General features: G+C 41.5%; 3 protein-coding genes, 1 long non-coding RNA gene and 2 other non-coding genes across 12 annotated transcripts in view; 4 read left to right on the forward strand and 2 right to left on the reverse strand.

Annotated features, from left to right (window-relative positions):
• Nucleotides 1-6,918, forward strand: part of DENND2B (DENN domain containing 2B) — a 151,455-nt gene extending 144,537 nt beyond the window's left edge. For all 6 annotated transcript variants that reach the window (XM_077930615.1, XM_077930618.1, XM_077930612.1 and 3 more), the window contains 5 exons: nucleotides 1,516-1,557; nucleotides 2,056-2,167; nucleotides 3,939-4,178; nucleotides 4,616-4,702; nucleotides 6,117-6,918. In XM_077930615.1, coding sequence (XP_077786741.1) covers nucleotides 1,516-1,557; nucleotides 2,056-2,167; nucleotides 3,939-4,178; nucleotides 4,616-4,702; nucleotides 6,117-6,151 — 516 coding nt within the window. In that variant the 3' untranslated portion in view covers nucleotides 6,152-6,918. The remainder of the gene's footprint in view (nucleotides 1-1,515; nucleotides 1,558-2,055; nucleotides 2,168-3,938; nucleotides 4,179-4,615; nucleotides 4,703-6,116) is intronic.
• A 1,857-nt stretch (nucleotides 6,919-8,775) lies between these two features.
• RPL27A (ribosomal protein L27a) lies at nucleotides 8,776-13,935 on the forward strand. Its single transcript, XM_028731922.2, has 5 exons — nucleotides 8,776-8,864; nucleotides 10,338-10,401; nucleotides 10,809-10,884; nucleotides 12,328-12,502; nucleotides 13,750-13,935. The coding sequence occupies exons 1-5, from the start codon at nucleotides 8,862-8,864 to the stop codon at nucleotides 13,876-13,878; spliced, it is 447 nt and encodes a 148-aa protein (XP_028587755.1). The 5' UTR covers nucleotides 8,776-8,861; the 3' UTR covers nucleotides 13,879-13,935.
• LOC114585849 (small nucleolar RNA SNORA3/SNORA45 family) lies at nucleotides 11,314-11,444 on the forward strand. Its single transcript, XR_003704003.2, has one exon. It is a non-coding gene; the product is annotated as a small nucleolar RNA SNORA3/SNORA45 family (small nucleolar RNA).
• Nucleotides 13,936-15,066: 1,131 nt separating the features above from the next.
• On the reverse strand, nucleotides 15,067-18,138 carry LOC114598198 (uncharacterized). Of its 2 annotated transcripts, none has more exons than XR_003706974.2 (5): nucleotides 18,044-18,138; nucleotides 17,650-17,801; nucleotides 16,390-16,510; nucleotides 15,821-15,963; nucleotides 15,067-15,198 (listed from the first exon to the last, which is right to left on the reverse strand). It is a non-coding gene; the product is annotated as an uncharacterized LOC114598198 (long non-coding RNA). The 2 variants fall into 2 exon arrangements; XR_003706975.2 differs by having other exon boundaries at nucleotides 17,978-18,063.
• On the reverse strand, nucleotides 16,106-16,236 carry LOC114585856 (small nucleolar RNA SNORA3/SNORA45 family). Its single transcript, XR_003704004.2, has one exon. It is a non-coding gene; the product is annotated as a small nucleolar RNA SNORA3/SNORA45 family (small nucleolar RNA).
• Nucleotides 18,139-21,396: 3,258 nt separating the features above from the next.
• TRIM66 (tripartite motif containing 66) overlaps nucleotides 21,397-25,853 on the forward strand; it is a 64,767-nt gene continuing 60,310 nt past the window's right edge. The window contains exons 1-2 of the mRNA XM_028731948.2: nucleotides 21,397-21,587; nucleotides 21,938-22,005. The gene's annotated coding sequence lies outside the window, so the exon portion shown is untranslated. The remainder of the gene's footprint in view (nucleotides 21,588-21,937; nucleotides 22,006-25,853) is intronic.

The following is a 25,853-nucleotide window of genomic DNA, read 5'->3' on the forward strand; positions in this document are numbered from 1 at the left end:
GCTAAGCTGTGCCATTGTGTCACTTTTCCCATCGTCTTCCAACTCATGGTCCTGTAGAGCAAGGGACCTCCTCTACTCATGGAAGCTCTTTGCACAATTCAGAATCCTCCACTTCACATTGTTGTACTCCCTGAGTTGGAAGGCGATGGGTGTAGCCCTCTCATTTCTGCTCACCTTGCTCCCATGTGAGCTTGACATATGAGGAGCACGCCTGAATCGAACTCTTATGACATATCTGGGTATTTTCTACCAAATGCATGGGAGTGGAGAAGCAACTATCAATACATAGGCTCTTACCAATTATCATGAGCATTAAAATTGAGTGGTAAATTTACACAGACCATTCTAGGAAGGTATATTGGCAGCTTGTTGCTTAGGGAGCAATGTGGTCGAAGTACTGTTGCCCACAACTGTTCTGTTCTGAGCTGAATTCTGAGTTTATCCATTCTCCTCTACATACTTTCATCCATCACGAAATTAGCTCAGTGTGAGAACTGGTTTCCTGTGGTGTAAGCATGGCAAACATGAGAGCAGAGGATGAGGAAGATACTACATTGGTAATTGACATCAGTCCAGAAAATATTAAGGACAACTGCATTCCTGACGGTGTCATTGTTCTATTTCAATGGGTCGTGAAAGCAGGGGAAGAGGTGTTTTGATAGGGCTGATTCTGAGCCACTGTTTGTGACATGTGCAAAGCAGGTTTCTTCTTCTTCTTCTTCTTCTTCTTCTTCTTCTTCTTCTTCTTCTTCTTCTTCTCCTTCTCCTTCTCCTTCTCCTTCTCCTTCTCCTTCTCCTCCTCTCTCAAATTTCTTATTATATTGCTATTTATACATACAAGGGTAGCTTCATTCAGTATCAGAGAGTCATAATAATTGCTTCTGAGTGTCTGGATCTGTTACTGTTCTGGTAATGTCTGAGTAAACGGAATGACATGGTTTCTTCCAATACAATAGGAACATAGGAAGGCCCATGTCATAGGAACTGAGGAAGCTGCCTTATACTGAGTCAGACCATTGGTCCATATAGCTCAAGAGTTGGCCCATCCACCTGTCAAAGTTGGCTCACAAGGCTGATTGATCCTAATAAGGATCTGGCATTTGGAGCCAAAAATGTTCCCCACCCCTGGTTTATATGAATACCTTCTCAGATACTAGTGGAACTGTGTCTTCTTGAATAAAGGAAGGATCAAAAAATCCCATCAGCCCCAGCCAGCGTGCCAAATCATCAGGTATCATAAGAGTTTTAGTCCATAGCATAAGGAGGGCACAGTGCTGATGTAAGACGCTCAGCTTAATTCTCATAGAAGTGGATGTTCAGTACACTACACACACCACAAGCTTGGGTTCCTGCTTTATACATTATTTGTGCATACCAAACACTCTGAAGCCACTGGATGGCACTAGAAGTTCAATTTGGTGGTCAAACTTGTATTTAGATCTCCCCTTTCTTGTAAAGGCAATAACATGTCTCCAGGCACCACGATAAAACTTTTCTCTGTTGATTACCTTTTAGGCTTTGATGGTGAACCTTGGATCTGATCGTTTCATCAGACAGGTACTGTGTGTTTTTTATGTGTGTCTTGAAATATGCAAAACAACTTCATAGCCCATTAGAAAAACATAAATAGAGTTAACAGGCCGAGTTGTGAGGTTGTCCCATCAGTTAAGAATGAGAAAACGTGGTGGGTGTGTCAACCTCACAATAAACAATAAACCGTCACCCAAAGGTCCCAGGGCAGAGATATACACAATCTAAGCCAAAATGAATCAATAACATTCAAACAGCATAAAACAAAACAAAAACTTCAATTACAAATAGAACAACCAACAACATAAATTCAGATGTTCAATACACCTCATCTCTCCTCAAAAACCTGGGCAAGGTGCTGCAACATCACTGCCAAATCTGGCTTTGGCCTGCTTTCTCGTCTCACAGTGTAAGAGTTTAATGCTTTATTTACAACATGGTGTGAAATATCAGATATGTTTCTCAGTTCTAAATCCTGAAAGAGTTTTATTGGAAATAAGCCTGCTCATTGTTTTCCTCCTTCAGATGGATGACGAAGACACACTTTTGCCTAGGAAATTGCAAGCAGCTCTGGAGCAGGCTCTAGAGAGGAAGAGTGATTTAATAAACCAAGATTCAGACAGCGAATCAGATGAGGGTAAGAGAGGCTGGGAACAAGTCCTGTTTACAGTCGAATCTTTGTGGGATGGGGAATAATATGTTCTTGGAAGCCAAAGAGGGAAACAAGAATGTTGTATGTAAACTGATCAGCGAACTACAAAAAAATATATTTTTCAACATTTAAAGTGTACTTCACAACACACCATTACATTCTCACGCTGAATGTAACTGACCTGTAGAAAGGACTCTATGAATTGAAAACAGAGACATTTTATGTACCTCTGTTAACTATGAAAATCCTTTAAGAAAAACAACTTCAAAAAATGTACTTCACAACAGTAAACTATTCAGTATTTAACGATGGCACACATTTTTTTCCACAACACTGTCACGCATTGCTAACCATTTGATTGACTATAGCCAGCTATTCTGAAGAGTGACTTCCATGACTGTTTTTCTTTTCTTTTTTTGGTTCACTTATTGTGTTTGTAAGAATTTAATTACAAGCTTGGATGCTGTGCTATTCCCAATGGAAGCGAAACAGGAGCCACAGTTGGTTCAGAGCAGCTTGCTGTGTTGATCTGACTCATTGTGACTTCCCTTGGAAAACAACTGATGCATCTGTCTGTAGAACTTGAAGTGTTTGGTAGCCCATAAAGAGACTTTAGAACTATTTTAATATTTCTTAGGTTCTGAATGGCTGACTTCCACACACTTGGCTTTGCAGAGCTCGATACTCATTTTGATTTGTTACATGAATGTCCGTGAGATTGTGCTACATGCATCCTTGCAAAAGTGTCTTGTCATTTACCCTTTTTTTTTAAGGATGCAAATGGCTTTTTAATAAATTTAATAATACTGTCTTGAACCAAGCTAGTTATCCTATGACTAGGAAAAGGGAAGAAAAGGTCTCTTACTTGTTTATTTACAAATTAAAGGGAGGAATTTAAGTCAACTTAAAGTGTCCACCTTACAAGACAAGAGACATTCCACAGTCAATTGGCAGACCTAGCCACATGAGATGGGCAGATATTGATCTGAACCTTGGTGGGGGTATCAGTTTAGAGAAACTCGGCAGGAGCCTCTTGGTGTGCTTTGTACTTACTGGAGTCTGAGAGTGGCAACAATTCAGCCTTGGCTGCTGGCTGCTCCTTTCATACTAATGTTTGACCATTCCTTCACAGTTTCTTTCTTAGTTAAACAGAATAGTTTCTCCATGAGATTCAAAGGCATTCTCATTCAAGGGAAAAAGATATTGCAAAGGCTGTTTGGAAACAAACATTTTGCTTGGCTCCTGGTATAATTGTGGTATACACTCTAAACCCACTGGTATTTTGATAAATGAGGAAAATGCCCAGAATATAATGTTTGAAGAACAAAGTGAAGGTCTTCAAAAAACCTGCTCCAAAAGACCCAACCCCATTTGTTGGTATTCGTACAGCCCTTTGGTTATGAGAATTGAGAAAACTAGCATGCTGTCTTTACGTCAAATGAATTTTAAATGTATATCAAATGATTTTGGGGGGGTGGGAGTGATGCTTCTAGCTTCTGGACAGTCTCTTGGCGATGTCCTGTTGAATACAACATTCTTTCCCTTGCACTTGTTGGCTAATCTGTTGTATACCACTTAGACATTTTAAACAATAGTCTGATAATGAACATCCTATTCTAATATCCTAATAATGTAGGATGTTTATGTGCAATTACAGTGACAGGGAGCTGCAGGAACACACACAATGGTATTCAGGAGTTGGGGGAGGAGACATCTAGTGTGGGTTCTACTACATACTGTTTCCTCTTTTTTGCAGAGTGTAATACCCTGAATGGATTAGTATCAGAAGTGTTCATCCGTTTCTTTGTGGAGACGATCGGACACTATTCCCTTTTCCTCACTCAAAATGAAAAGGCTGAGCGAGTCTTCCAAAGAGAAGCTTTCCGCAAATCTGTGGCTTCAAAGAGCATCCGCCGTTTCTTAGAGGTCTTTATGGAATCTCAGATGTTTGCTGGGTTTATCCAAGATAGAGAACTCCGAAAATGCAGGGCAAAAGGTAAGGCCTGTTCTCTCAACTGTGAGATGGCCTTTTCATTTATTAATGTATTGTAGTACTCATAACTTGCAACTTACAAGCATTTAGCTTGTGTGCATTCAGCTTACGCACTTGGCATTTATTTTTAAAGGGAGCGGGTGTCTAGGAAAAAAGGCTTTGGCAATCCCACCCACCATCTCCTAACAGGAGAAAGGCTGATGAATGCTGGGATGAATGAAGATATGGAACTTTTGAAAATAAGGCTTTTGAAATACCCTTCAGAAAACAAATGGTGTGTGTGTGTGTGTGTGTGTGTGTGTGTGTGTGTGAGAGAGAGAGAGAGAGAGAGAGAGAGAGAGAAAGGGTCTCTGGCTGCCACAAAAGTAAGAGCACTTAGGTCTTGATCCTCCTTTTTCTTGGAAAAAGACCAATATTTCTCTTTCATCCATTTCCCACAGGTCTCTTTGAACAGAGGGTTGAACAGTATTTGGAAGAGCTTCCAGACACTGAACAAAGTGGAGTAAATAAGTTTCTGCGAGGCCTTGGTAAGGAACTTAAAACAGAGGCTTTGAAATATTGAAACATGTGCATCACGTTGAAAAAATGCTAAGAAAAGGCCCTATTATAAAGCACATTTTTTTCCTGGAGGCTTCTTCATTGTAGCATCTGGTAGATATGCAAGAGAAGGCAACATTTATTAACAAGTAATGGAAGAGCTTAGCTTCTGCAGAAAGTGCTGACCTATTTAACAGTCCTGGTAACACGCTTTGCTTCATGATCCAATGCATACAACAACTGAAAATTCTTTAGAAGGGCCTCAGTTGATCAAATGAAATTATAATATATTGTATCTGATAAGCAAAATAAAATGTGATTCATAGTACTGTTTCCGTTTTAATATAGGTAGGGAAGGTGTGCTTCTTTAAAAGAAAGAATTGATTTAGCTCTTTGGCTTCTAGATTGTTGAAATGCTTGTGTTTGTGGGGATGATGAGAATGGGAGTCCAATAACATCTGTAGGATGCCCCATCCCTGCTTTAGAGTATATGCGAGACTCTAGACTGAGGGGAGAAACTATACATGTAGATGAAAAGCAGCAAAGGGTCAAGGACCTGCCCCCCAAACACACTTAAAATTGCAGTCTCTTTATTTTTTGGAAAAAAATGGGACTTTGTTTCATTCATTCATTGCATATAACATAAAGTTCATGTAATGTAAAGCTCATGCTTTTCAAAAGAATCAAGGGAGGGCAAAGATATAACAATATACTTTAACAATATGTCCTTAAATGGGATGTGGAGAGGAGGCTGTGGTGAGGACTTTAAAAAACAGAGACAGTAAGCTTGTCAACCCAGTACAATTGTACAGTAGTGATAAGGAAGACATCATTCCTCTTTGTACACAGAAATTGTTACCTGTGCGCGCACACACCATGTATGTGTCAGATAGTTCTCCTCTTAATTTTATTATAAAGTTTGAGCATGAAAATAAATTTTAAGACATACAGCGGTACCTCGGGTTAAGAACCTAATTCGTTCTGGAGGTCCGTTCTTAACCTGAAACTGTTCTTAACCTGAGGTACCAATTTAGCTAATGGGGCCTCCCACTCCTGCCGCACCACTGGAGCACAATTTATGTTCTCATCCTGAAGCAAAGTTCTTAACCCAAGGTACTATTTCTGGGGTAGCGGAGTCTGTAACCTGAAGCGTCTATAACCCAAGGTACCACTATAAAACAAGAGTGTTTCATCATTGTGTTTCATCTCATCTACATAAACCAGGATTGTGGTAGTAGTGAGTTTTATGCTGCTTTTCAAACTAAATTTCTGAGACAGTACCAAGATATAGATTGCATTGTAGGCTGTGACCTCTTTACCAAAAAGAAGTTGTGCTGCTTTGAATTCCTGATGGTTTAAAATGTATATTAATAACTCTATGATATCTCATTTGTGTTATTTCAGGAAATAAAATGAGGTTCCTTCACAAGAAGAATTAATTCATTTCTACTGAAATATGGATCCAAAGACTATTTATGATGCCGGCACAGATCACCACCTACATCTTTTTTCCCGATTCTGATGCTGGAGGGGACAAAATTAGCTGGTCACAAGTTTAAGTGACTGCAAATGATGTTTCACTGCGCATCAGCAATAATAATAATAATAATAATGTATTTGGATAGATATTTGTAAATGATGTGCTGTAAGCGTCCTTAACAAACAAACAAAAATTGTCACGAGCACGGACAACTGTGGTAATATTTGTATATTCCTGAAAATAACAGGTGCTTCTTTCTTTAGTGCAAACTGAGTTATGCTTGGTGCAAACTGAATAGCTAATTATGTGCAGCCGACTGTCTCAGCGGAACCACTGACTTCATCAGATATTTGTGAGAGCTACATGGTGTACTGTGGAAGCGAATGAACTCCAGTGTGGGAATTTGGGGGTGGGGGTATATGAAAGAGGTCTGATTTTTTATATGACAGAGTTTATATTTTTCTCTAGTGTTTCTTCTAATTAATTTTTCAAGAAAAAGAATAACAAGTTATTCTGTAATAAGGTACTTGATTCACAATCACAGATTATCTGCTTTGTTTTAAATGATGGTCAGTAAATTATAATGCGTTCTGCACTATGATTGCTAAACATGGAGAAATCTCTGGCCTTTTGACACACAGGCTGCAAATGGTGAGGTACAGTCCATCTTTTTCTAATGTATGTATGATTTCTAATAAATTGTGTAAATACTTGTGTCAAATGTCATTCATTAGAATTCTTCTGATGTTGGCTGCTGCCTCAATACTAAATGAATAATTAGGTTTACTTTGAAGTTGTATAACTCGTGCTGTAAATCCCTTAGAACACAGTGGGATTTCCCCCCCAAGTAGATATTCATAGGACTGGGTTTGACAGCCCAAAGTACTAAACCATTGTTTTAAACCTTGTTAGAAGCTAACCTCTGCATCTTGGCAAAGTAACAGTCAAACTAATAGAATTTACTAACTGCATCCTAAAAATCCTAGGCATTCCACTTGCAGAGTGGGACTTGTGCACCTCCTGAGGGCTGAGTGATTTGTTCCTTTAGGCTTATTCTTTAAAAAGCTAGAATTCCTGGTCACCCAGTGGAATCTATTGGCATTGCTTTTTAAGCAGACATTACCCAGTTCATTTATGGAATATACCGGTATTTAAAGAGGGTCGGGGAACCTGTGGCCCTCCAATGTTATTCAACTCCCATGAGCCCCAGAGAAGCATGGCCAGTGGTCAGTCCCAATAACACCTGAAGCACCACAGGTTTCCTACCCCTGTATTAAAAGATGTAGCAGCGACTATTAGCTTAGATGGGTTGAGAACTTCATAGACAATTGGTCTACTTAAAAGCAAAAACTTCAAAGTAAATGTTTGTTCATCAGGTCATTTTTTCATTGTTCACAGTGACTTTCTGCATATAAAAAAACAGGCCAGACAAAAGAATAAATGGACACGAATCTGTCACCAGAAATGGCAATATTAAAAAGGGATTGGAGAGCATTTTAACTTTCTAGGACAGCATGCCTGACCTTAATGCCCCGATAATGGATCAATGGCACTTTAAAGGGAGACTGCAACATAAAACTGGTGAACTACAATTGATCAAGAGGGTCAATGTTACCAATGGGATTAAAAAAAAAATCACACTACATGTGTTAATTGGCATACTGATGTCATGATTAACCCAGTTGGATTTGTGTGCGTGAAAATGGCCACTATTAATAACGCAATTATCACACTGTATTTTTCTGCATTTCCTTTCCTTCGAACCTTACTGTTTAAGGTCCCATACCACCATCAGTACTAGTGGATGTTCTGCACAATGCCTGTTCCTTTAGTTATGAAATATCAATGTGGTGCAGTGGTTAAATGAAGAATCATCCATTGGGTGGGGGGGCGCGCTATGGGCACCTCTTAAGAGACCACATCCCATAACCTTGCATGCACCCCCCCAACCATCTCCCCAATATGAGTGTTAAAGTCAAGCGCTCACTGAATCCGCTATAGCCTGCTCCACATTAAATCCCACACTTAAACCCTTCTACACGTTCTGCCTCACGCAACTCCACACCCCACTGATATCGCAGACACACACCAAGCACCATACTGAAATTCTCACTGATAACACTTCCAGTATTTATTTTCTCACAGAAACACAGTGATGTAGGACCCACTGGGGTTCTTATTCTTATTGTTCTTATTCATCAAGAAAGCAAACTAAACCCATGCACTGCACACCAGCTTTTAACCTTTCTTCAATCTCTTTTAACAGCCTAAATTGTGTCCCGTCCCCCTCTTAAAACCCTCAAGTGTTCTCTTCCAATAACCAACGTTACTCCTACAACGAGCAACAAGACTCTTCTGTAAGACAAGAGGGCACGATCATTTCAGAACAACGCAACGAAAGGAAGCCTGTGGCTGCGCGCCCTGGCTAAACGTTTGCATCGGCCACCTCTACTTCCGCCCCTCTTGCCCCGCACATGGAGGAGAACCGGAAGTGAGGCATGAATGCGTGAGCGTGAGCGGCGGAAACTGCGCTTTGAGCTTCGTTGACCCATTCCCCACCCCCAACCCCCGCCGCGCGAGACATCGCGAGAAGAGCGCGCTTCTCCGGTTCTTTTGTGAAAGCTCGCGAGAGAGGCCTCTCTCTTTCCCTTTGACTCTGGCCCAGCAAGATGGTAGGTAGCGATGCGGCGTGTTCGGCCGAGGCGGTTTTGCGGGGCTTCTCCGGCGCCTCTCCGCGCAGCTTGTGAGGAGGGCGGCTTCTGGCTTGAGGCCGGGGCCTTCCTCCTTCTCCCTCCTTCTGCTTCGTCCTGCAGTCAGAGGGAGGCGGAAAAGGGGAGCCCTTCCTCCTCTGCCCAGAGCCTCGTGGAATTCCCTGGAGCGGGACGTGGCAGCCGCATCCCCAGGACTGCGCCCCGTTTTTGTCCCTCCCCCCTTTAATTTCTGCAAGTAATTCCGAAATGGGCCACGTGCATCTCTGCCCGGCGGTTGGTGTGTGTGTGGGGGGAACCCTGTATGCAAGGGACGGCTCTCGGACACCCCTTTTGGAAGAGGAAGGTTCCTCACTGCAGAGCACATGGCCTGTAGAAGCTCTTCTCCAGAGTACATAGTCCTTTTTTTTTGGAGGGGGGGAGCAGGGCCTAATAATAATAATGCCCTGCCCATCTGGCTGGGTTTCCCCAGCCACTCTGGGCGGCTCCCAACAGAATATTAATAGCAATAATAAAAAAGCGATATATGCTTCCCGGCTAGAAAGACCGCACAGCAGAAGCGGTTTCCTCCTTATTTTAAAGTATTTATACAGTGCCCCCTCATTGAAGCACCAGGGCAGTGTACAGTATATAAAATTAAAGCAGCATAGTGGTTTATTTGCTTCATTTACTCAATCTTGTTGCGCAGGCTCAGGATGGCTAAGAGTATATTAGTGTAGGGGTGGGCTGACTTCGGTCGGTTGTTGGTTTGTTTGTTTTTTGCTAGATGCAGTTTATATTAAATTTGCAATGCAGGTGTGGCTATTCAGGACATTTTAATTCAAAGCATAACTGGGGAGTTTTAAATCTTAAGAGCGTTAGAAGTGCCTTGCTGGATCTAATGAGGAGCTACCATTCATGGAAAGAATCCCAGCAGCTAAGAGGTACCAGGTTATATGCCAGCAACTGGTCAGAGGTCTACCTATGGAATATGATCTACCTTCTGTCCACCCCTATAAGCATAAACATAAAGAACCATATCAGTGCCACAAAATGTAACATGCATTAAAACCCCCCACAAATATTTATATATTTAACACTTCTCTTTTTAAGCCTGCTTTTCAGCCTAAAAGCCGCCTATAGTAGCTTACAAAAATCAGTAATGAAACAGCCCTGCTCTCAAACTTACAAGGGAAAAATACGATACAAAGGGGATTAGGAGAGAGATTGGAAGAAAGAAAATGTGTTAGTTCTTAGTTACAGAGTTTTTATAACTAAACAGTTCATGAAAGGGGAGCCAAAAATTGTGATGAAACCATTAGTGGGGAAAGGGGGTTGTGCTTAAATTGTTTCATCTGCAGTAGTGTGGTCTGCTAGGGATTGATAGCCCTTTTATGTCAAGCTTTGTTGTGTATATTTTTCTCACATATATATTTTACACAAGTCTAATCTTTTAAGCCTTCCAGACTGAGGAAGACCAGGAAGCTGAGGGGTCATGTTAGCCATGGCCACGGCCGTATCGGTAAGTGTAGAAGATTATTTACTTTGTTGGTTTGTGCTCATTCATGGTTTCAGGATATCATAGAATCATAGAGTTGGAAATAGACCACAAGGGCCATCGAGTCCAACCCCCTGCCAAGCAGGAAACTTTATTACCAGACTTAAGTCATGCTTTATTCTTTATTCTTAACTTCTGCTTTATTACCAGACTTAAGTCATGTAGAGGATAACATTAGTAGTACTTGTAAGCTTCATTTTTAATACTTAGTTATTTTAAGGCTTGACCAATTTTCTCACAACCTTGATTGAAATAAAACCAGAGTGCAGGGGGAAATGATGATGGTTACAGTGAGGTTGGGAAATGCATGTAAATACATGTTAATTGAAGTTGAATTCAGGGTTTTAATCTGTTCTTCATTTCTATCATAGGCAAACACAGGAAGCATCCTGGAGGCCGGGGTAATGCTGGGGGTTTGCACCACCACAGAATTAATTTTGACAAATAGTAAGCAATTTTAAACTTTTTTTGTCCCTTGTAAAGCATTTGATTATATAATGCAAAGAACAAATCCATAATAGGTACCAAAATAACCTTTACCACCCTGTAGATGTTAGTTTTGTTAAATATAGGCTGAAGTGGAATAATAACCTACTCTTGCTTTGGGCCATGATGCAGTCCATTACACTGTTTCTGGTGGACTTTTGCAGAGGATTTCAGCTTTAATTTTGAATTAGGTTTGCTTATCTACTTATACCTATACCAGTAGTGGCCTGTTTGGTGGGGTGAAGTTGCTACACTGCTGCAGTTCACCTGGATAGAGTGACAGTGAGGTTGGGACTGTGTGGGTGTATGACCAGGAGCACCAGAATGTGTCCACAGCCCAGACTGCAACCAGCTCAAACCCATCACATGGGCTGCTACTGATTTACAGCAATCGAGACTAGAGTCACATCTAGATATTGTCAGTTATCATGGTGTGCTATAGTACTCGAAGAGCAATAACTGACCTTTATTCACTGACTGCCCTATTCATAGTTCAGTCAGTCACCAGGTTAGTAACAGAAAACTCATATCCCAAACTGGGAGGTGTGGGGCCACCAGGAGGATTGGTATCATCATTCTGCATGTCTTTGTAATGCTAAGTCAATGCTCTGGTTTTCCAAAAGTGTTTGGTGACTTGCTGGCGTTGCTGCAAGGAAACGAATAGAACTGTGTGTCTTTGACTGCTTTCATATGAAAAGCAAGAGCTTGGAGGACCTCCCACTGTAGCCCCGGTTAAGACAAGTATTTATTTTTGGATCAACTACAGCTTTCCCTTTCTTTTAGAATAACTTATTTTTTTGAAGTTGCTGTAGCCTGTCTTCCGTCACAGAATATTTGGGCATAAAAGTTACCTGTAGTGCAGAACCCCCTCCTGGCAAATTATAAATTTAGGGTGGTTTGTGTACAGCAGTGTTTGTAATGTCGTGTTTTATGGTACTTTGGGCACCAGGGCAGTGAAATACTGGGGCAACTGTGTAAGGACACAGAAATAGACAGGTTTTTTTTTCCATCTGATTAGTTTGATTTTTGCTCTAGTTGATTACCTGGGACTAAATAAATTATTACTTCGGACAATAAATACTCCTTATAACTCTGTATTTTCTTGTTCTTCACCTCTGTGGACCACATTAACTTAGCCTGAAAGTGGCTAGGAGACAATGTCATTGAGGTGTGTGTGAGGGAAATAAGCTGGGTACTAGTAGACTAGATATACCTTGCAATGGTTTTAAGCATAAAAAACCATGATGAACCTGGCTAGAGAAATTTAAATGAAGAGAATTTCTCATTCAGTAGGCTATGCAATTAATGTTATATATTTTGTATGTCCTCTAGCTAGGTAATGATGCACATGCATTTCAAAATGAGTTGCACATTGACTGTATTCTGCCTGTGATTTCTTGCCAGCCATCCTGGTTATTTTGGAAAAGTTGGTATGAGACATTACCACTTGAAGAAAAACCAGCACTTCTGTCCTACAGTGAATCTGGACAAACTCTGGACACTTGTTAGTGAGCAAACAAGACTCAACTATGCCAAAAATCAGGCGGGATTAGCTCCAGTTATTGATGTCGTACGCTCGGTAAGTTTATTTTGAAAATATAAAACGTGTGTGAAGCTTGTGTGTGAAGTTGTGTAGTATGGTAAGTCCTAAAATAGTTTCAGAGACAAAAGCTGAACTTCTAACACCCCTTACTTGAAAGTAAGACCCATTGAATTCAGTAGGACTAACATCTGCGCAGACACGGGTTAGGAGTGCAGCCTAATAATTATTTACCACCATTCATCCAAGGATCACAGGGTAGTTTATGGTATAAAAGCACAAAATGCACAACACAATAAAATACCGCCCACTAGCTTAAAGGGCTATAGCTTGTTTAATTAGCCAAAGGGGAATGTTTTTGCCTGGCACCTAAAGATATGTAATGAAGGTGCTAGGTGAGCCACCATGGAGTGAGGTCTCTCTTAGGCCAAGATGAAACTATTCCAACAAAAATGTCTCAAAACATTGTGCAAGTTTTCAAATTCTCCAGAACTCTTCTTCCGGATAGATGCTAAATAAAGTTCGGGAGAATTTGACTGGTGGTAAAGCTTGACCATGTCTGCATCTGGTGAGAGTCTAGAGTGCAGGTGTTCAAATGAGGCTTTGTTAGGTGCTATGCAGGTTTTAGGGGGCAGGAAACCGTTGCCAATTGCCTATCTCTGAAAATACAAAACCAGCTGTTCCCTAGTTCTGTCTCCCAGATGTAGACATGGATGGCTTTTGCTCCCTTTCTTTCCCTCCCTCAAACTTTGGCGGCTTCTTTACCATCAAGCCTGATGATTAGTTGCGGAGAACTGAAAAGCTTATGTGCTACTTTGTAACATTTTCATTGGCCTAATAAGGCTATTGTAATAATTAGGATACTGTATATTAAACACTTGATTTTGCTCTTAATATGTATGGCCACACAGTGTTTGTGTTGAAACTGCATTGTGCACACAGCATTCTTGACATTGGCTTTGTTCCTAAGTGTGCTTTGATCAAGTGTAGAATTCTGGCGATGGAAATAGTACCAAAGGGTTCCTTAATGCTCTTAAAGAATTTTGGGGATTCACAAGGAAAACTGGCAAAAGTTACCTCCCTTCCCCTTCCACTGGTGGGAACAAATGTAGGATCCAAGTATACAAACCGTTCTTGGTATGTCCTCAGGCAAAATGGACAAAATGTGTATGAAATATTTTGCTTTTGATTTGTACGGAAATTGGTTCAGCTGGTAGTGACTAAAAAGGCTTTGTGTACCTTATTTTGGATTTGAGAGTTTCTGCTAAATCTCATTATCTTTCCAGGGTTACTACAAAGTCCTGGGCAAGGGGAAACTGCCCAAACAGCCTGTAATTGTGAAAGCAAAATTCTTCAGCAGAAAGGCAGAAGAGAAAATCAAAGAAGTTGGTGGTGCCTGCGTGTTAGTGGCATAATTGATTTTTCTATGTACCCAGGCTTCAATAAACACAATTTCAGCTGTGTATTCATAAGCTTAAAATCTGAAGTGTCTCATTGCCAATTTGAATACTCCTAACTTGATTTTTTTTTGGGGGGGGGGAGAGAATATTCCACCGAGAGAATATATTTTTTTTGTTCATTGTAAAGATAGGCTTAAGCACATGAACAATGTTTTGTGAAATTCATTGTGTTTGGAGTGTTCTGCATGTGAGAGAGACCTGCACATGAGCAATTCAGAGACGATACCAGTGTTTTTTGTCCCTACTGGAAATGTATCTTTCTGTGCCAAGTGGTTGTGGTTGTGGAATTTTGATTGTATACCATATATCATGCCATAGTCTTAAGGTGACCATGTTCACATTATTCTGTTTAATACATAGGCTTTTTAGATAGTAAACTATGTGCAGTTCACACCAGCAAATGTGAACAAGAACAAACTAGCTATATATTAACTTTAAGGAAAAACAAAAACATTGTACAAATCTAGGCAGCTATTTAAATTGAAATGCTTTTTCTTCAGAATTGAACGATTCCCTATGCAGGACATAATTTGTGTTAAAATCTATGAAACACACAGTGGAACCTCTGGTTGCAGACATAATTTGTGACAGGCAACCCGCAGCGTTTGCATCCTGAAGTGCTGCAGACAGCTTCCGGGTCATGTGACCAGCATGACTAAGCTGCTTCTGGCGAAACCAGAGCAGTGCACAGAAACGCCGTTTACCTTCCCGCTGGAGCAGTACCTATTTATCTACTTGCACTTTTGATGTGCTTTCGAACTGCTAGGTGGGCAGAAGCTGAGACCGAACAACAGGAGCTCACTCCGTTGCAGGGCTTCGAACTGCGACCTTCTGATCGGCAAGTCCTAGGCTCTGTGGTTTAGACCACAGCGCCACCCCCCAAAGCAGCTGAACAAAAGCTCAACAACTTTGACCTGAAACCCCCCCCCCCAAAAAAAAGGGGTAGATCACTGCCAGTTTTTAGCTCTCTTGAGTAGATTGCAGTCTCTTGGGAGTTGGCCACCCCTGATATAAAAGATCTAAGGGAGGTTGCAAAGACATATATAACAATATGCAAGTTTGAATAATATTACAGAATTCATCCTCCACTGGAATGTATTCCTCAAAATTATATCCTCATGTAACAAACAAAACCCAAACAACTTCAGCTTTTACGCAAACTTTTTATTAATACTTGAGACGAAAGTTAACAATAACTCTCCAAATTTATGGAAACACTCTCCTGCTGAACACTTGAAACGCAGTTGCTTAGGCACTTTCCCCTTCATAATAATCCTGAGAAGAAACAAATTTGAAAAAAAGGAAGTATTACCTCAATATAAACTCAAGCCTAGGCAAAGGTACCCCTGACCGGTTAGGTCCAGTCGCAGACAGGTTGCGCACTCATCTCACTTTACAGGCTGAGGGTGTCCACAGACAGCTTCTGGATCATATGGCCAGCATGACTAAGCCGCTTCTAGCAAACCTGAGCAGCGCACAAAAACGCCTTCTCAAATGGATTACAAATAACCGCTACCATTCCTGGCATTATTTTCCACTTTAAAGTTAAGAGCCAGAACTGGACGCTTCAGTTGAAGCCAGAAGCCACCACATCCAATGTCACAGGTGGGTGTGGTTTGGTTTAAGCAGGCCAAACTGGAACTGCTGGGCTCCCTAGCCATGAATAGAACACATTTGAAATTTTAACATGTAGAAACACTATTATTAAACTTGTAGGTAAGGTTGTAGCCTGATCCAAGGTGCTTTGCAAGCGGAGCAGTATCATCATGCAAATATATGGTAAAAGAGTAAGAAATGGGTTGCCAAATTCATGTTTGGGTTAAAAGCGGGTTTTTCAACCTGAAAAGGTTGAAGATGCCTATAATCCAAAGCCTATATTTGCTGCTCACAAACTTACCAAGACTACAAAATCAGTAGGGACTCTTAATCCAGTGTGGTTTGGGGTCTCATCCACTTAGCATGCAGAGTTGATCTAGTGCATAGTTTTCTCCCCTTCAAGCAGTAAGGTCTCGTAACAGCTTTTCCAAATAAACTTGCTGGCTACAAAGGAAAAAGCAATGCAATGTTGCTGTGTGGCTCTTTTTTACTTACAAATCTCTTCCCTTGAAACTCTTTATAGTCACTTTAATCAGCACTCTTGCTTCCCCCAATTTTCAGAAAATTCACTGGAATTCAGGGGAAGGTCTGTCACTAACCTGGTGACTGACTTTGCTACAGAACAACAAAGTCAGTGAATAAAGATCAGTTTTTCTCTCCGAGTACTATAGCACACCACAATGACTGAAGACATCATGATGTGACTCTAGTCTCGATTAATTATAGGTACACAAGCTTCTTACTCATTTACTGTTTCAACCCAATACGTTAATTCTGTCTAGAACTGTAAACACATAATATTTTATTTCACAAACAGAAATATTTATGAAAAACCAAGTGTTAATAAATGTTGATATCTACAATACTGACCTTATGCTTTAATAACAAAAGCCATTCTTTTGGTTATCTTACTATTTTTAAGGATGTACTTCCATGGTTGTGCACTCTTCCAACACTACCCAGGCTTCTGGGTACAGTATTTCACATTTCCCTAAAATATAAGTAATGAAGATTATAAAATAATCTTGCAGATTTTCTAAATAATGAAATATGCACAAGGAAAGCCACAGAACCTAGAATGCTGGGATTCTACATGTTCGATGTATAAAGTTAAGCTGTTGCTCTCAAAAAAATACTACAGGACACAATAACTGACAATATATAAAAGTGACTAAACAATTATTCTACACAGTTTTCACAGCTACAAGTTGTTTCAGGAAAGGGTTCTCATTAAGGCCCTTCAAGCATTAAGCACATGAAGCATGGGGATGTGCTCACAGGCTTCACCCTCTCCTACATGGTCCCATCACTGACCTCACAGCCCTTTGGGAGCTTGTTCTACTTGTTTAGGTTCCCCACACAAGTTAGGACCCCTATTGTGCTGGCTTCCCACTCTAGTACTTCAGCCCTCAAGGTATCCAGTGGCAATATGAAGAACGGGGCAGCCCAATGAGCACCTCCTCATCCATGCAGCGATAACCATGTGATGGGGGGGGGGGGCCCCGAAGAAATCAGAAATCACAGAAATTCCTCATTGAATTTCTCAACCACCTTGCTGTCTGACTGTATATGAGATTAATTGTTTATTCTGTGCCAGACAGGAACAAGCAGAAAACACACTCTTCAATAACTAGGCGAGGCTTTTTCATTGGATCATTTATTGGTCACAGGCAAACAGAGCTTTCTTCTTTAAGACTATTTTCAGATTAATTATTTCAATTGTAAGCCACCGGCACAAACAAGAAAAACATATACGAATACAATGAACCTGTACTTGTTTTTTCAACATTAAAAGACTTGTTGGATAGGGCCAGAGATCCATGGGCATCCAGAATTGTGGACTGTAGCCAATGTTAGTCCTACTCACAGTAGATCCATTGAAGTTAATGTACCTAAATCAGTCACATCTATTAATTTCAATGGGTCAACTGTATATCCTTGACTACAGCCTTTTGTTTCCAGCTGGGGCCAAGCAAATGCTTCTGGAAGGCATATACAACAGTCCTTTCCTATCATGTGCATAAGCATCGGGTATACAAAGTAGACTGCCTCTGAACGTTAAGATTTAATTCATCTACAACAGTTTTAATAGCAGCTAGTATCTATAAATTTTGCAAAGCTGGCACAAACCTGGACTTGACGCTACAGCCATCGAGCCGCAGACGAGGCGGAGCCCATTCGTCGCCTACAGAACACAACCTCAGTTCGCTTCCCTTCTGTTCCTGGTCACAGGTATGGCCGAATCGCCCGATAAATTTACTTATCTTCCTCATCGTGAAAGCCTAGAAAAGATTAAAAACAAAACCACTGTACTTTGCACGCTTAAGGGTGGAAAACGTAGGTTGTTTTACCCAAATACTATTTATTTTTCTTCTTTTAAAAATAAATTTATTTTTTAAACTATCAATTAAATAAAAGCCCCCGTGAGACAGTTGTGGAGATCGCCCAAGACTCTCACCAAAAAAAGATCGCGCGCCTGCTTAAACTTATTCGCTCATTTTAAACCCTGCTCCCCGCTACTCACCACGTGAAAGGAAGGAGGGAAACAGGAAGCGGAAGACCTTCTTCAAGGAACCTCCCACAATGCTCTCGGGGTGCGTGCGGAGAGGGAGGGCACATAGAACGGGAGAGAGAAGTGGAGCTCGGCCATTCCGAGAGCGGCAACACAGCCTGCACTTCCGGTGGCCATTGAAAGCCGTCACGCTGTGGTGTACTGTGCCGCTCCAGCCCTGTGGCAGCTCTATGATAAATGCCCGCTTTGCATTGGAGGGGAAGGGTGGGGGCGGGAAACCAATCCAGGGGTATACCGGAAGTTTTCGCTCTCATCGAAGTGAAATGCAGTTAGCGTCAGGAAGGCGATGACGTCACCTAGCTTTTGGTCTTGCCACTCAAGTGGGAGGAGAATTCAGCAGAGCCCTCACTGAGGGCGGGAAACTTTCCTCAGCGGAAAAAAAAAAGCAAGCTCCTACCACGTACCATTGGCTGATATATTTTTTAAAGAAAGGCTTCGCCTGTGGAGGTTTTCCCCTCTCCTCCCTTGAGCGTAGTGGGCGGTATCTGTGCTTTCAGTCAAAACTGCAGCCTTGTGGCACCTCAAACACTTACAATTTATTAGAAGGCAGTTGCTGGTATGCCTTTAAATGCGGCCCTCTTCGCTTGATAACGTCACTGGAGAATGCAAAATTGGAATAAATCCTAGCCAAGTTATTTTGTTGTCCTTTTGTATCCAGCGGGGGCCCTTGGTCCCTGAACTGTATGTTCCTCGGAGTGCAGCCTTGCAGTTCAGGCATGCTCAGAAGTGAGTCCTTTTGATTTCAGGGGTACTGACTCCCTGAGGCTGCACAGCTAAACACATCTGGGACTATGTCTTATTGAACTGAGTGGGCAGAGACTTTCTTATGAGTAGAAACACCTAGCATTGGCCTCGGGCTGTCGATATTTATTCTGTACAGTACCTCATTAATGAAGCCACCTGCTGTGCTGCTCCCCTTCTTTCTCGCTTGATCTTCCAAGAAGCAGCTATATCCTAACTAGCCTTTTCATTTTCCGCTTTGGGAAAGTCATGTAGTATCACTTTGCAGCATAGTGGGAAATTTAATAGGTGGCCACCCAGCGCTGCTTGGAACACTTGCTATTTACTACCAGTGCCAGGTACTCTGGGTGTGTAAGGGATAAGGCAGTCTTAAGGAAGCTGGTCCTGAGCTGTATAGGGCCTTATGTTGTCAGGGATCATTGTCTCTCTTAATTGTGTGTTATTCCACGTTCCTCACTGCAGCGGTTTTGTGTTATGCCATGCCAGCCCCATAGCAGCCATTTTGTCCCCAGCACCCTCTCCAAAGTCGTCATGTGTCCACTGGCCCAAAAATGTTGTCAACCCCTGGTATAATAATAATAATAATAATAATAATAATAATAATAATAATAATAATTTATTATTTATACCCCGCCCATCTGGCTGTGTTTCCCCAGCCACTCTGAGCGGCTTCCAACAAAACACTAAAATACAATAACCTATTAAACATTAAAAGCTTCCCTAAACAGGGCTGCCTTCAGATGTCTTCTAAAAGTTTGGTAGTTATTTTTCTCTTTGACATCTGGTGGGAGGGCATTCCACAGGGCAGGTATAGGTCAGATTAAAATAAATGAGAAAGACTGTTGGGGGACGGGTGAGCAAGCTGTGCTCCCCCCACCTCAATAAACATTCCAGGGCAAGGGAACATATTTGTCTTCCTGACTCCAAAGCCTATGTTCAAACAGTGACAAAACCATATACACACATCTTTAACATCAGAATGATGCAATGGCACTGGGCAAATCTGACACTAGGTGGCCTGACTTGTGCTAAATGGGCCCCAGAGCAAAACTGATATCTTTGTGTGAGCATTTCTTGTCCACAGAAGATCCTGGAAGATCCACTTCCAAGCAGGAGATGAACTAAAATCAGGGGCATGAGGTTACAAATGAATGTTAGAGAATTCACAAGTGCCTTTGGCCACCATAGTAACAAAATCCAGGAAACAGGGCAAATATTTTATTGTGTTCCATATGTCATGGAAGGGTTAGACTCACCAGTCAGAAAACTCAACATGAACTTCAATGTCTCTACAATACAGAACAGCAACAACAAACTCCTGATTCCTCCAAGTACATTTAAGTAAAGTACCACCTGGGGATTAAACTATATGATGACACTGTCTACACACAATAATAGAAAGACTGAACATTTTCATTTGTTCCTAGAAACTTCTCTGTTTTATTGTAAATAATTCATAGTGTGTCTAATAATTGCAGTTATATTTCCTGAGCAAAATGTAATGGGATTGCTCAACTAAGATCATGCAAAGAAGTCACATGCATCTTAGATAATTACATTGGGAAAAGGAGAATCTGATATTTTGCTGACCCAACAATGGAATATAAGGTTTGTTTTTTATGTCGGAATACTGACCAATTACATAATTTTAGTGATACACAGCAAGTTTTATCCTATGAAAATATGCTGCATAACCAGGTCTTGGGCGGATGTTTCTTATACAGTATTGTGTAGAGTTTTTCTTTCTTTTCTCTTGGTAGTATTTGAATAACAGAGCTTTCTGGAAATACTGTATATGATCATTTTAGGATCCCAGGCCTTAAATGAACTTTTCACCACTGCACCAGCATTCTGCAGGTAAACCCTTTAATTAGTGAAATGTTTAGCATTTAATGCTGGGTGCTTAGACAGTCACAATTTTGTGGGTATGGTTCAGTGGCATACTGGCAAATTCTGTGTGTACAATTGACATTAATTTGGCATTCTTGCACACACTGGAAAGTGTGGTATAACATCTGCTTGATATAATGTCATATAGCCTCTCCTCAAATTTTGTGCAAACAAATCAGGTACATGCTCAACAAACAGTCTGCAAGCAACTTTAGTGTCCTACTGACCTCTGTAGTGATGGTTCAGACACTAGTGACTTGTCCAGCATCCTAATGACAAAGAATGAGAAATCTTTCTTACACAATCTCAAGCTTGGGTCACAGTTTAATGACATTGTTTCTCAAATTATTCAATATTTTCAAATCCACCATTATTGTCTGTGTTCTTTTTACAACTGTTCTACTATTTGACAATTTATTGGGCTCAATATATAATGTTCTGCTAGAGATGCAAGAAGGAAGCAAAGCTGGGTACCTTAAGCAAACATATAACCTTAGGGCAACATCATGCTTACAAAGCTGTAAGCCCCTGCTCTGTTCACTGGTGCTTACTCTTTAGTAAGTATGCTGTGGATTGCAGCCTTAATATAAAAATATAATATAATATAAAAAGCTCAGAGTTTACTGCTGGGAGAGCCTCCCTGAACTGAAATGAGTAATAGTCATGCCAGTGAATCACTCTCTGGCTCATCTATCAGTGTTGTCCATCTTTTCCTTCATGCTTCGCACAAGCAGTCTACCTTTTTTATTTTAAAAAGCCAGCTTCAGCTGCAAATTTGCAAAAACAGCTTGAGCCTGGAGAGGAAAGGTGTGCTTTGGTTGAACATATGGAGGACACCATCATTCAGACAGCTCCAGCCTGTTGAGTAAGAGAGTGCTGTTTACATTCTTTCTTTAAGGTGGGGGTTGTGCGACACACACGCACACTGAAGAAGAAGAGTTTGGATTTGATATCCTGCCTTTCACTCCCTTTCAGGAGTCTCAAAGCGGCTCACAATTTCCTTTCCCTCCCTCCCCCACAACAAACACTCTGTGAGGTGAGTGGGGCTGAGAGACTTCAAAGAAGTGTGACTGGCCCAAGGTCACCCAGCAGCTGCATGTGGAGGAGCGGGGAAGCGAACCCGGTTCCCCAGATTACGAGTCCACCGCTCTTAACCACTACACCACACTGTAGTCATGAGTGTTTGAGGACTCACATACCCATCTCTTTGCTTAGGGGAAACAGATGGAAAAGATGCAGGAGTTATGCTGTGATGACTTGGAGGCATGGTCTGCCCTTCCCTGGTGAGTTGCCTTTCCTTGCTTACTTACCTTATCCTTGCACCTCAGCAGTGGAGCTGAGGTTCTTAATGGGTGTTTGCATCTAGAGTTCCATGTTCCTGTGAGTTATTGTGAAAAAAAATGTTAACAACATTCCTCTCCTTCACACCAAGTATTCCTTTTCATCAACATTTGAAGGTCTTAGTTGTCTACCATAAGATAGAGCCCCATGTCATGCGCCTCAATGTACTTATATATATATGTATATATGTATATATATGCTGTGTAATGTTTCTGGAGATGATATACCCCTGTGATTTGTTTTTGAGTTATTTTAGACTCCTGTCGTATGATATGGTGTGACAGCATGGTAGAGTGGTGATCGTGGTCATAGCACAGGGCAATCACCTTAGGCTCTCCACTGATCCCTTAGTTTTATTTAACTTGCTCCATCTTTTAATTTGATATGTTACACTGCTGTTGCAACTGACTTCTGTGCATTAGATGTCAACTCTGCCCATTTAGCCACTTGTGTTAGTGAGTACTGTGGTAATAATGCCAGTGTTGCATAATGCTGGTGCAACAGGGGCCTCTTCTGTGTCTTTGTTTAGGGCTCTGGAATTCTCTTTGGCGAAAATGTGTCTCACTGTTTCTTTAATGGCCTTCCAGAAGCTAGAATAAACTTTTCTATGTAAGAAGGATTTTTGTTTACAGATGATGGGTTTATTGTATTGGTTTTACTACTCTCTCTACCTGTTTGTAATCTGAAAACTGTTAGTAATTTTTGAAAACTGCTCCATTATTGTTTTTCCATTGCTGTTTATAGTATTTTAATGGTTTTGTAACTTATGTTTTAAATTGTTAGCTAATGGTTTGATTTTGCTGCTAGTCACCTTGAGCCTTTTTATGAGGCCAAGCAGGGTAAAAGTGTTGCAAGCAAACTAACCCACTAGTACTCTGATTCAAAGTTTTGTTCTGCCAGCATAAGGAACTAGTAGTGATCCTATCCCCATAAAGTGGTTGTAATTCAAAGGCAGAATCACACTGTGGGTGCTTCCAGACAGTCACAATTTTCAGGTGGATTTCAATCATATGCTGGCAAATTCAGGTTGTGCAATTAAAGTTGATTTAGAGCTATTTCACGACAAGCCCATTTCCTTTCAAAATTGGACGTTTTGCAATAAGGAAAGTGATGAGAAAATGCATTGGAAAGTTTGAGATAACATTTGCTTGCCGGAGCATTGTCTAACTTCCCCAGAAACAAATTGGGATGAATGCTCAGTAATTAGCCAATGTCAGCTCACCTCCTTGAAAACTTTATGCAAAGAAATCAGGATGAAATCTCAGTAAACAGGTTGCCTGGATGCAAGCAGGAACTCTGCCTTGGGTTGTTCCCATGTTGTATTGTATGTGTGCCTGGGATTGCTTTTGCCCATAGCAACTTGACGGTGCACTAAATCCCAAGGGTGCTTTTTCAATTAGAGAGCAGTTTGGGTGGTTCAGTGCTGTGAGCTGCTGCGGCTCAAACTAAGGGGAAATCTCCAAGTGTGAGTATGGATATGTTGCCCACATTTTACTTAGCTTTTCTGGGGTGTGGCAGTGGTGGGGTAGGGAATGGCAGCGATATATTTTTAGCGTGCCTCAGTCAATTCAGAAACTGCCTGACTGTGTCTGCCAACAGATTCTGCAGTCTGTAGAACAGGGGGCAGGAACGGTAATTAATTATGTGTCTCACATCTTTTGTTATAAATCAGGAATTATTATGTGCTTAAAAAAACAGAAGAGAAATGACAGGGCAAAGAATCAATCAACAGCGATATTCTCATAGGCCCACACAAGGCACCAGGTGCAAATCTCTAATTAATATGTCAGAAATCTGAAGAGGAAGGAAAACAAATCTGAATCTCAGTAAAATGATGTTACTGTGTGTACTGAACACCATTGAGAGGCAGTGAAAGACAGGAGATATCCTGATCTGAGCCCAGCAAAAATTAGTCTTTTATGTGTTGGATATTGTACTTGATAAATTTGACTCTACAGCTGTGACAAGGCTAGGCTTGATCACAGACTGAATTATGTGGCTATCTATTCCATGATAAAATAATCGGTGATGAATTTGGGGCTGACCCATCTATACGATGAAAGGGACATTTTTCTTCACCATTGGGCATTCTGAAAGTACTGAATAATCAGCTGCTGAAATGGGGTGGGGAGCAGTGGTTTTCCGAGGGAGGGAGGGTAAGGAAAGAGCTCATGGCCCCATTGGGGCAGGGTTAGCAAGCATGTTATATGAAAAGAGATGGACATCTTTGGAATGATGAGCAAGAATACAAATCCCAGGTGGTAGAGTCATCTGAAGTTTTCTGATAGGAGGCGTAACTCCCTGTGTTTTGTGAATCTAAGTCCTACACTGATTACCATGAACATCCGGTTTTCTTCTGTGCCCTCTCTTGTATCAACCACACATGGCAAAAATATTTTGAGAAAGCCTCAAAAGTGTTATTTACTGTCTTGACTGAAACATTCACATCCATAACTTCTGTCCAGGACACCTATATGTCTCGGAGTAGCCTTGAGTGAACCAATCACATAGATGTAGATGTGGGAACAATTTATTATTTATTCTTGTTCATAACAGAATAGTAATCTGGCAAATGTATTTATCCATTTCAAACTTGTTTGGAGGATCACTGGATATTGTTTGAAGCTGCTTGGAAGGGACTTGCATGGCCATGCCAGTAAGAAGGCTGTGGATAAAAATGAGAAAGCCAAGGTAGGCTGAACTCTGTGGGCAACTATATGGGCATCATCCTAAAATTTATGTGGGAGTTTAAAGCTGCATATAAACTACTAAGCCCAGTTTCCTGGAGATAAGGTTCATGCGACACAGTAGGAGTATACTGTATAGGATTGGGCTGTTAATGACATTGGCATGGGAGGGAGCTAGCTGTGAAGGACAGGTGCCTTTAGAAAGCACACGTGATGCATACGGCCTAAAAGTATCCTGGCCCTGCTATTGTCCATGCTTGCTGAGTGCAGGGGCAGGGAACTGCTGACATTTGAACTCAGCATGTTATGTAGCTTTAAAGAGATCAGTTGTGCCGAATGTGCATGTCTGAGCCCGGGGAGTGGAGGGAGACCTTTTGTATCCAGTGTGTGTGTGTGTGTGTGTGTGTGTGTGTGTGTGTGCATACGTCAGTACTTTTCCTTATTATGTACAACCTGGTTAGCAGCATCCCTGAACAAACCCTTTTCCTGAGAAACAAATATATTCTTATTGGTTATTAAAGGTAAAGGACCCTTGGACGGTTAAGTTCCGTCAAAGGCGACTATGGGGTGCAGTGCTCATCTCGCTTCAGGCCAAGGGAGCCAGCATTTGTCCACAGACAGATTTCTGGGTCATGTGGCCAGCATGACTAAACAGCTTCTGGCGCAATGGGACACTGTGACAGAAGCCAGAGTGCACAGAAATGCCCTTCACCTTTCCACCACAGTGGTACCTATTTATCTACAGTCATACCTTGGGTTGAATGTGCTTCAGGTTGAGCGCTTTCGGGTTGCGCTCCGCAGCAACCCGGAAGTAACGGAGCGCGTTACTTCTGGGTTTGGCCGCTTGTGTATGCGCAGATGCCCAAAATGACATCATGTGCATGCGCAGAAGCGGCAAAATGCAACCCGCGCATGCACCGACTTGCCATCGCATCTTACATTCTATTCAGGATGCGAACGGGGCTCCGGAACAGATCCCGTTCGCATCCTGAGGTACCACTGTACTTGCACTGGTGTGCTTTTGAACTGTTAGGTTAGCAGAAGCTGGGACAGAGCAATAGGAGCTCAGCCCATCGTGCACATTAGAGCAATCTCTGAGGGAG

This window comes from Podarcis muralis, chromosome 1 (genome assembly GCF_964188315.1).
Source record: "Podarcis muralis chromosome 1, rPodMur119.hap1.1, whole genome shotgun sequence".
NCBI lineage: Eukaryota > Metazoa > Chordata > Lepidosauria > Squamata > Lacertidae > Podarcis > Podarcis muralis.

Coding starts and splice junctions, on each gene's coding strand:
- RPL27A (XM_028731922.2), top strand. Junction 10,885..12,327: donor AGAATTAATTTTGACAAATA/GTAAGCAATTTT, acceptor ATTTCTTGCCAG/CCATCCTGGTTATTTTGGAA. Junction 12,503..13,749: donor TTATTGATGTCGTACGCTCG/GTAAGTTTATTT, acceptor TTATCTTTCCAG/GGTTACTACAAAGTCCTGGG.